This window comes from Psammomys obesus, unplaced genomic scaffold (genome assembly GCF_907164565.1).
Source record: "Psammomys obesus unplaced genomic scaffold, mPsaObe1.curated_primary_1811, whole genome shotgun sequence".
NCBI lineage: Eukaryota > Metazoa > Chordata > Mammalia > Rodentia > Muridae > Psammomys > Psammomys obesus.
Genome location: NW_026596085.1, coordinates 15631312 through 15641429, shown reverse-complemented (window position 1 = coordinate 15641429; position 10118 = coordinate 15631312). Strand labels below are relative to the sequence as shown.

The 10118-nt window shown below is 51.8% G+C and overlaps 1 protein-coding gene across 3 annotated transcripts in view; it reads left to right on the top strand.

Annotated features, from left to right (window-relative positions):
- Positions 1–10118, top strand: part of Parvg (parvin gamma) — an 18981-nt gene that overhangs the window by 1151 nt on the left and 7712 nt on the right. For 2 of the 3 annotated variants that reach the window (XM_055626796.1, XM_055626798.1), the window contains exons 2-11: positions 1070–1143; positions 1376–1471; positions 2419–2483; positions 3031–3133; positions 3961–4101; positions 4484–4599; positions 5671–5726; positions 6084–6106; positions 7732–7790; positions 7960–8028. In XM_055626796.1, coding sequence (XP_055482771.1) covers positions 1393–1471; positions 2419–2483; positions 3031–3133; positions 3961–4101; positions 4484–4599; positions 5671–5726; positions 6084–6106; positions 7732–7790; positions 7960–8028 — 711 coding nt within the window. In that variant the 5' untranslated portion in view covers positions 1070–1143; positions 1376–1392. Of the gene's footprint in view, positions 1–868; positions 886–1069; positions 1144–1375; positions 1472–2418; positions 2484–3030; positions 3134–3960; positions 4102–4483; positions 4600–5670; positions 5727–6083; positions 6107–7731; positions 7791–7959; positions 8029–10118 lie in introns of those variants that run through there. The other variant, XM_055626797.1, reaches the window with a different exon arrangement.

Sequence of the window (10118 nt, the reverse complement as noted above, 5' to 3'; positions counted from 1 at the left end):
CTTCTTCTTCTGTTAGTGGGGCTTGGAACTCATTCTCAGGGGCTCTGTCCTCTTGCTCCTGGCTTCAGGGTAGGAATAAGCTTCCTGAGGTTTCCAGACTGTGGCAAGTTTGAAGAGGGTGGCCCTCAGGCCCCACAAACACCCCTTCTTCTACACAACTCCTGGGCTCCTTGTTTTAATACTGAGCAGGGGCAGAGGCCGAATGAAGGACAGAAGGGGAGAGTCAAAGGTGGCCATGCAGCAAATGAAACTTCCAGAGGGGAAGTGGGAGGGGAGAACCAGAAGTGGGTTAGGGAACCAGAACCATTAGCTTCTGAATCTGATCCTTTCTGGGTGTGGGGAAGGCCTGACACTACTCACCATGAGGCCTGGGGAGGGACTGCTTGTCTTTCACAAGGAGCATGTACTCTGGGCTTCATGAGCAAGAGCCTGGAGAGACCACACCCCAAGTGTGGGGATGCCAAGCCAATCCGAGAAAGCTTCATTCAGAACTAGAGGCCAGATGGTCAGTCTCCCCCTGTAAGCCAAGCCAGCATGGGGTGAGGAGTGCACCTGGGTGGCTTTGGCCTGCTGCCTCCTTCACCCCATCCGTGGCTGGAGGAGTGTGTTCTGTTTTGACCTGCCTTGGATTCAAAGACCCTGAAGGGATGAAAGCACACCCCGATACAGATTAACCCAGTGGTCCCTTCCCACACTTGTCTGATACTCTGTGGAAGCTGGGGGGCGGGGTTTTGTTCTGACTGCAGAGGAGGGGCCAGGGCTCCTGGTCTGGGTAGAGAGCAGGCTTCCGTGTGCCTGGCTGACAGGGAACCCGCTTTCTCACCAAACCTCGCCCAGGCTGTGCCCTCAGCCTGTGCCTTAACTAACTCTTCTTGTCGCTATATGGTAAAACACCTTGACGAGAGGAGCAAAAAGGAAGGAAGGGTTTCTGTAGCTCACACTTTGAAGGTACAGCTCCCATGTCGGGGAAGTCATGTAGCAGGAGCAGGAAGCTGCTGGTCAAACTGCAACGGAAGTAGAGAGAGAGATGAATGATGGTGCTCAGCTCACTTCCTCCTTTTTCATTCAGCCCAGGACCAGCCCACGGGATGGTGCTTTCCTTGTTATGACGAGGTAATCTAGGCCCAGAGCCTTGCCTGTCAGGTAAGTCTAGATCCTGCCAAGGTCAAATCCAAGATTAATTATCAGAGCCTGGTACCATGTCTGCAAGGCTTGGCTTCAGGCGGCTCCACACCAGGCCCCTCTCCTCACCCTTGCTTGGCTCTCAGTGTCTTGTCCACTCAGTCACGCCCCAACCTCCATCCTCTACTGGAAGAATGAGTGCATGGCAAGTCTGGGCTTTGGGTACAGTAACACATTCTCCTGTCTCTCCCAGGGAAGGCAAGGGAGAAGATGGAGTCGGAGCCCATCTACAACCTGCTGCAGCTCCCAAAGGAGGTGGCTCAGCCCACGGAGGAGGAGCTCCCACGAGGTGCTGGTCCTGGCAGGCCCAGGGTTGTTGGAGCAGGAGGTGGAGAGAGTCTGTGACCAGCTCACTAGAACAAGACAGGCTTACCTGGGGACTGCCCATGTAGCCATGTATCTGTCCATCTATCCACCCACCATCTATTCTCTATTCATCTTCCGTCCACTCACTCATCCGTGAGTCATACATCCATCCCTTCATCCACACACCCATCCACACACTTATCCCTCCCTCATTCTATCCTTCACTTTCTCCTTCTATCTCTCCCTCCCCCCTCCCTCCCTCCCTCCCTCCCTCCTTCCCTTTCTCTCTCCCTCCACATTCATTCACTAACTCACTTATGTCATCAGGAGCAGACCCCAGCACATGAGTGCAATAGTCTATTTATTGTCCCATCAGGACGAGTATGCTTCAAGGTTTTGGGAGCTCGAGCATCGAGTGGGTCACATAACAGGTTATATTTTATGAGCTCGGGCAAGTGCTGACTCAGTTTCTTCATGTTCACTGAGATCAGCTGACCTTTGGGCCTGATGCTTTGTGGGTCCTAAGAATTTAAAATGTTGGGAGCCTGCTTCCCAAGGCCTTAGGGAAGAGAATAGCCACGCCAAAGTGAGCGCAGGAGGCCTCAGTGATAGACCCTGACCAGAGCTGCTTGGCAGCACAGGTGAAGCCCCCCTGAGCCTGGCAGGTCTTTTACTCCTCTGGGTTGTTTCTTCACTCTAGGCAGGTAGGCAGGGTTTCTGAAAGATACTACACATCTATCTGCTTCATGACCTTCAGAGTAAAGGGTGACCTCCGGGTGCATGCCCTGTGTGAAGTATTCACGATGAAGTATGAGTGAGAAACAGGGCTAGGCTCCCACAGGGACCCGGGTTCAGTGGGTGACTTGCAGGGAGACAGCTGCCAAGTGCCCTCAGGGTCCTCACATTCGTCACACCCACCTCTGCTTCCAGGAGGAAAGAAGAAATACCTGTCCCCCATTTCCCGGAGGGACCCCAAGTTTGAAGAACTGCAGAAGGTATACCACCATCCCGAGCCCTGAAGTCTCTGGAGCCAGGCTTGGGGCCCCTGACTTAGGGACATCACACTCTTGTCCACACCCGACCAGACACCACACTCCTCCATTCCGACAATACACGCCTACTTTCCTCCTGAGACCTCCATGCTTCTACAACCCTCTCTTGGAGGCAGCCTAGGTGTTATAACCAAATTCCTATTGCCAGCTGTTGCCATCACCGAGTTGGCATGCCCCCATGCCAACCCCATGCTATGCCCCCATTTTAGGTTTTTGCTACACAGATGGCAATCCCCAGGTGCCGAAACCTCACAAACCAGAATTATAGCTCCTCATGGCAGATGTCTGAGAGTTCTTGGGGAGGGGGGTGGTCTCTGTGAGTGCAGAGCAGGCTCCTCGTGGCCAGGGAGAACTTTCTGGAAGGTGTGCTACTTGACCAGGCCTTGAGGAGGGGGTAGGAATTGGTGGGTAGGAGAGGTCACTCTAGCCTGAGGTGGGAGCCTGGTCAGGTGACTCCTGTCTTTGTCAGCTGTCCCTCTGTGACCGGCAGGTGCTGATGGAATGGATCAACACCACACTCTTGCCAGAGCACATTGTGGTCCGCAGCCTGGAGGAGGACATGTTTGATGGGCTCATTCTGCATCACCTGTTCCGTAAGCAGAGGCTCCTGCCTTGACCCACGTGTGTTCCCGAAGCAGCTGCTCCTGGGGCTTTGGGGTCCAAGCACAACCACCTTGGCCCCTCAGGTGGCTTCCTGCCTCAGTCCCCACCACAGCCCCCCTGGGGTATGCCTAGAAGTGATGTCCAAAGTCAGGCCAAATGTCTGCCTCTGGCTGACTTTTCTTATCCATGTTTGGTCCGAAGGTGTCTTGTGCAAGGAAAGGGATCCTGGCAGCAGTGGGGTCCAGAGCCATAGTCTCAGAGCCTGTTCAAGCCACAGTTCTACAGAACTTGGCAGATGGGCTCCAAAGTGATCCTCCAGCCTCCGCTGAGGCTTCTGGGTACTTCTTAGGGCGTAGGCACTGTCAGCTTCCTGCACAGCTCACTGCTATTCCTCTCCCTGGCTATGGTGAGAGTGAGGCTCCTAGGCACAGAAGGATACAGCCATCTCTCAGTGTTCAAGAACGCAGGGCTTGGGATAGTAGCCTAGGAGTGTAGGGCTAATGACCAGGCCATGCTGCCCCATGGGAATGGCACAGCCACAGCAGTGCAGAGACCAGCAGGGCAGAATGGTCAAGGTGAAGTGGGCCAGAGGGGAGAGCCCAGAGGGCTGCAACCTCACATACATGGTCCATGTGTCCTGTTGGCTCATTTCCCATGTGGACGGGAGCTCCTTGGATAACATGTATGTTTGGTTGAGGCTTCCGGGGTTGCCCAGGGCCCAGCACCATATATCCCATAGATCCATATACTTCAAGTTCTGTCCAGGCTTATCCTCACAGAGGGTCCCCACGACACTTGACTGTCCTTTTGCCACCAGAGAAGCTGTCAGCTGTCAAGCTCGAAGTGGAGGAAATCTCTCTGACCTCAGCCAGCCAGAAGCGCAAGCTGGGAGTCATCCTGGAGGCCATCAACCGGAGCCTGCAGGTTGAAGAGCAGCAGGCCAAGTGGAGTGTGGAGAGTATGTGGGGGATGAGCCAGGCCTGGTACCTGGGAGGAGAGGGGGGCCAAAGGTTATGACTTTCAGGGACACAGCGCTGCAGAGTCTAAGAACACACTACACTCCTCAGCCACAGTCCAGCATTCTCTCTCTCTCTCTTCTCTCTCTCTCTCTCTCTCTCTTTCTCTCTTTTTTTTTTTTGCCTGTTAACAAATGAATGTGCCATGTGCACATTCTTCCCATCTATCCTCCAGACCGTTCGGTATTCTGTCTGTCTGTCTGTCTCTCTCTGTCTTTCTCTCTCTCACACACACAACACACACAGAGAAAGACAGAGAGACCACCCTACCTGTATCCATGTCTGTATATGTCTGTCTTTCTGACTTTCTGTCCTCTCCTCTAGCCATCTTCAACAAGGACCTGCTGGCCACCTTACATCTCCTGGTGGCCCTGGCCAAACGCTTCCAGCCGGACCTGCCCCTCCCATCCAACGTGCAGGTGGAAGTCATTCACGTTGAGGTACCGGCTAGGTGGCGGAACGGGCCAGTCATCTGAGAATCCTGCTCCATAGGGGCTATGAGGATGTTATATTAGGACAGCAGTTGGTGGGGGGCGGGGCTCAGGGCTGGCAGAGACCCGGAAGGGTAGGAGGAGGGCCCTGGCCAGCCAGTGCTGCTCTGTCAGCTCTCCCCGGCAGAGGCAGGGACAGGTGCTCCAATAGGGAGAGCAGCTGGTGCCACCCCATTTCCTGGGTCATAGGTGACTGTCTCTCCATGGCCCCTCCTCAGTATAAAGCCTTTTTCATCTGTCCCCCATCATGACCACATCCTGCCTCCACTTCTGAGAAACCTTTGCTCTCTGGCATTGCTAGCTGGTGTTCTATGGTATGTGTGTGTGTGTGTGTGTGTGTGTGTGTGTGTGTGTGTAAATATGTGTTGGTACAAATGAACTCGAAAATGTGTGGTTACCTTTGATTTTTTTTCCCCATTTATGTACGTGTGCACACGCATGTGTGGGAGTACACACAGGTCATACGGGGCTTATGAAAGCCGTGGACAAGTTTCAGGAGTCAATTCTCTCTACCATGAGGCTCTCAGGGATTGAACTCAGGCTGTCAGGCTTGGCAGCAGAGAACCTTTACCTGCTGAGCTATCTTGTCAGCCTTAACTCTGATTTACATGAGTTTGAGGAAGCCATGAAACTGCTCAGTAGTGAACTTTCAGCAAAGACTTGGAAAAGGTGAGAATGGGTTTGACCAGGCCCACCTAGACACAGCTGATTCTGTAGGGCAAGGAGAAGGAACACACATACACACACAGACATACACAGACACAAACACACACACACACACACACACACACACACACACACACGAAGGACTCTAAGAGATCTTAGGAATGAGGCATCCATAGTGCTATCCTCATGGGTTCAGTGACCACGGGGAACGTGAACAATGAAGCTGGCCCACAGAAGAATCCTGAGCTGGGACAAAGTGGAGTGTACTGGGTCCTTTAACTCTGCTCTGCCCTGTGGACTTGGTTTTTGCCTGTCTCTGGGGTCACACCATTTCTTTCCCTTTCCCTGTTGTAGAGTACCAAGACAGGCCTGAAGTCAGACAAGCTGGTGGAGCAGCTCACAGAGTATAAGTGAGTATGGGCCAGGCCTTGGCTGGGTAGGGGGCGCAGGGGGTGCTGGGCCAGGGAAGTCCTCATTGTGCTGGCTGTTTCTCAGCCCGCAGCAGGCCACAGGGACCCCCAGCTCTGACAGCCTCAGCCACACAACGTCCGAGTCTTCTGAGGTGTGTGCACCCAGGGCAAGGCTGCCTGCCTCTCAGCCTTTGCTTTCAGGGTCTCTGCGCCTCCCCTGCCTTGATTGCCCAGGAAAATAAGCCCATCTCCTTGCCGCCTGCTGGCAGTGAGCTTGTTACATTAGGTGATGAGAGGGCCGCAGACTTTTTGCTAACTCTTCGATTGCTTTTCTGTCTCCCGCAATTTCCCTTCTAGCTCACACAAGGAGCAGCCTTCACGTGAGTAATTTCATAACTGAAGGAAACCTTTCCCTGATGACGGGTTTGAAGCAACTGTGTTGGGAAGGTTAACTGTAGTCTGTTACTCTGCCGTGGCAGGATCTATTCATGAATTTGTTATTTCTTCTGTTTGCCTGGCCTTTTGCTGCCTAGTACTATTTCCTCATCTCAAACACCTGGTAAATGACGCCTGCTAAGCTGGGTCATTTTAGAGATCCAAGTGAGTGACGGGCACACATCCCAGTGACTGCGGTGGGAGAAGGGGGTGGGTAGGTTCGGGGATGGATGATTGGGCAGATATATATCTGACTGGTTTGTATATCCACGGATAAATGGATAAATGGCTGTGTGTATGTACATGGACATAGATAATGAATGATGGATGGATATGTGTGTGTGTGTATGTGTGTGTGTGTGAATGATGAACATGCATGTCTGTGACGGGTGGATATATGTGCATTTATGAATGGATGGATAACCCATTGGGTACTTAGTTCTATTCCTTTGAGGACAGACCCACAGTCCACGAAGCGAGGGCAACAGGATATTGATGTTGAATGCCGCTCTCTCACTCGTTAACCATGTAGGCTTGGGGAGGTGCCTTAACCTGTCTCTGCCTCAGTTCCCTCAACCTGGAAGCCACTCTCTAAGCTGGAGGTGAGGGCTAAAGAAGGCAATCTGTGGGTGTGCACAGCACACGGAGCACTCTCGATGGTATGTGGGCAAGCACATGGCTGCTGCTAATGTGACGAGCAGTACTCCAGTGGGTGCACTGCCCAGCTGTCACCCTGTCATTTTCCTGTTCCTCAGTCGGCTGGTTGAGTCAACTATGCACCCACTTAGTCATTCATGACCCTTTTTTCCAATTATCCGTTTATCTACCCACCCACTTATCTTTCTGTGATCTATCCATCCATCTATATACCTGTACAATCATCCTCCCATTTATATATCCATTCAGCCACCCAGCCACCCAGCTGTGCATCTACTTAACCATCTAGCCACCTATCTAGCTACCTATCCATTCATCTAGCTAGACATCCATCCGTCTGGCTATTTAGCTATCCAACCATTTATCCATCGACCCAGTTATATGCCTACCCAACCAGTTATCCATCCATCCATTCATAAATATACATATACCCATCCATCGCACTCACATATCCATCATTCATATATGATATATATATATGAACATATCATCATTCGTACATGCACACACATAGACCCAACCACTTATTCGTTTATCCATCTATAAACAAGCCAGTCAGATCTGTATCTACCCAACCATCCATCCCTCCATCTACCCACCTACTTATCCCACTTCAGTCTCTGAGATGCCTGTCCGTCATCATTCCCTTTGATCTCTAAAACGACCCAGCCTAGCAGGCATCATCCACCAGGTGTTTGGGATGAGGACACTGAAAGTACAGAGGGAGAAGCTCCTCCCACGCTCAGCCAGAGAGCAGTGTGTCCCAAACCCAGGCCTGTGTCATTCAGGAACACGAAGAGCAAACTGAGGCTCCCGTGGGGCTGGTTATTCTGAGAAACTTTTGTGCAAAAACATTCTGTTTGGAGCAAAGATAACAGTATCGTAATGAGCTGTTTATCACTCTGGTCTGCAGAGGACGCCTTTGATGAATTATTTAAGCTGGCTCCAGAGAAAGTGCATGCCGTCAAAGAGGTAGGGCAGATCAAAGCTTCCCACCCCCACCACCCACCTGCCCGTGTCTCGGGGTGATGGGGGAGGACACAGAGCTCACTCCATGCCTGCTGGGTGCTGGGTGCTAGCAGTTTGGAAGGTGGCATGAGGGTCCCTGAGTGGTGTCGAGGTTCTTACTTTTCTGTCTCAGGCCATCGTGAGCTTTGTCAACCAGAAGCTGGAGGGCCTGGGCCTGTCTGTGCAGAGTCTGGACACCCAGGTAGGGGCATTTCTGGGTCCCCGTGCAGGGAAGAGGGTTTCTAGGCCCTAGAAACTCACTGTGAGACTGGAAGAGAGGAGCCAGAGACCTCTCTAGTGGGGTGTGCTGCTGGCAGGCAGCATTTACAGAGAGGGAATCCCTGGAGAACCCCAGCAGGGAGGCTGTAGGAAGCTGTGAAGGCTGAGCCACCTCTACTGCTGGCTGCATCGTTTTTCAGAATGGCTCCTAGGACACTCTAGGGCACACTGCCGCCACCCCCCCCATCCCCTTGATCATGTTTATTCAGGTGTAGCAGTGAGATTCATGACGGGTCTATTTCCTAGGTTGTTGGTGCCAGGACTGGTTGGAGGGGCTGGCATAGCGCCACCATCTTTCCATCCTCTCAAGCCCTGAGGGCTTTAGCCAATGTGATGACGCAAACTTAGTTGTCCTGAGGTGGAAGTAGAACCCTGCATTTCCAAAACACCTCCCCTAGCCATGACCTTCCATGGAGTTTCTGTGTCTCCAGGGATCCCACAACAAAAGGGGAGGAGACACAGAGATCTGATACTACCTGACATACTGGCAGCATGGTGATGGGGGGCCTCCACAGACTAGCTGTCTGCCACAACTCAAGGCCTATGCAGAATCTGTTCTGCCCAGAGCAGAGTATTCTCTGCCATCAGCTCTGCGACTCCCCCCACCCCAAGTTCCCCGTAGATGTGAGAACTGATAAAGTCCCATTCAATAGATGATACTATTAAGGCACAGAGAGGCTAGGCAACTTACCTAAGGTCACACAGTGATTAAGTGGTGGTCCTAGGATTTGGGTGAATTACCAGACCTTTCTGAACCTCAGGCTCCTCACTTTGTAAAGTGAGATCAAATCCAGCTCATGGAATTGTGAGTTGGGGAGCATTGCTCTTTAGTGTCATTCAGTACCTGTGTCACCTGACTCACTGTGGCTTTTCCCCGAGCAACACACCCATCTCTGATTGTGTTTCTACAGGCGGATATAGGACCATGTCTCAAGTTTACACTTGTCCCTCATCCTTCTCTCCTTTGGTAAAACAAGAGCGAGCAAGCAAGGATCACAATTAGACAGATTGGGGGGTGGCAGAGGAGGCCTCGGAATTGGGTTTTTCCAGCTACATTCTGAGGACAGCAGCAGAGAAGCTTCCAGGCCCAAACTAATAACATCAGAACAGACTTAATCGGGGGAAATTCCATTAAAGACAGAACAGCGTCTTTCCGAAGCATCCAATCTCCTGTGCTTTGTATCTTTGAAGAGATTCAGCAGGATTACATTAGCATATGGTGTGCTCACGGCAGTGTTATCTTAGGGCATTCAGACAGAACAGACAGAAATATTAATGGGCCCGTGTGCCCGTCTTTGCCTTTCCTGATGGGAGGATTTTATGCTAACTCTGTTTTCACACATGTATCTGTAGTCCGTGGGATGTCTTGTCCTTTAAAAATGGACACGAGGGGTGTGGGAAGGTGGCTCAGCTGGTAAAGTGCTTGCCCGGCAAGCCAGAAACCTGGGGTGTGGTGGCACGTGTTTCTCTTTTACGTGTGTGGGTTCTGCCGGCATGTGTGTATGTGCAACACATACGTACGTGCTTGGTTACTGAAGAGGCCGGAAGGAAGTGTCGGACTTCCTGGAACTGGAGTTACAGATGGTTGTGAGCTGCTGTGTGGGTGCTGGGAAGCAAACCCGAGGTCTGTGTAAAAGGAGAGAGTGGTCTTAACCACTGAGCCATCTCTCCAGGCCCTGGGCACACATTTAATCCTGGTTATGAGGAGACAGAGACAGGAGGGTCCCTGGGGCTTGCTGGCCAGCCAGTCTAGACTACTTGATAAGTGCAGGCCAGTGAGAGATCGCCTCCTCCCACCCCCAAAGAGGTGGACGGTTTCTTTGGGATAATATTCTAGGTTGTCCTTTGGCCTCTGCATGAACATGCATTTATGTGCACAGTTATCTGCACATATGCAAGGTTGCACACACATGAACATACACATATACAGAGGTAGGTAGGTAGGTAGGTAGGTAGGTAGATAGATAGATAGATAGATAGATAGATAGATAGATAGATAGATAGATAGATAGA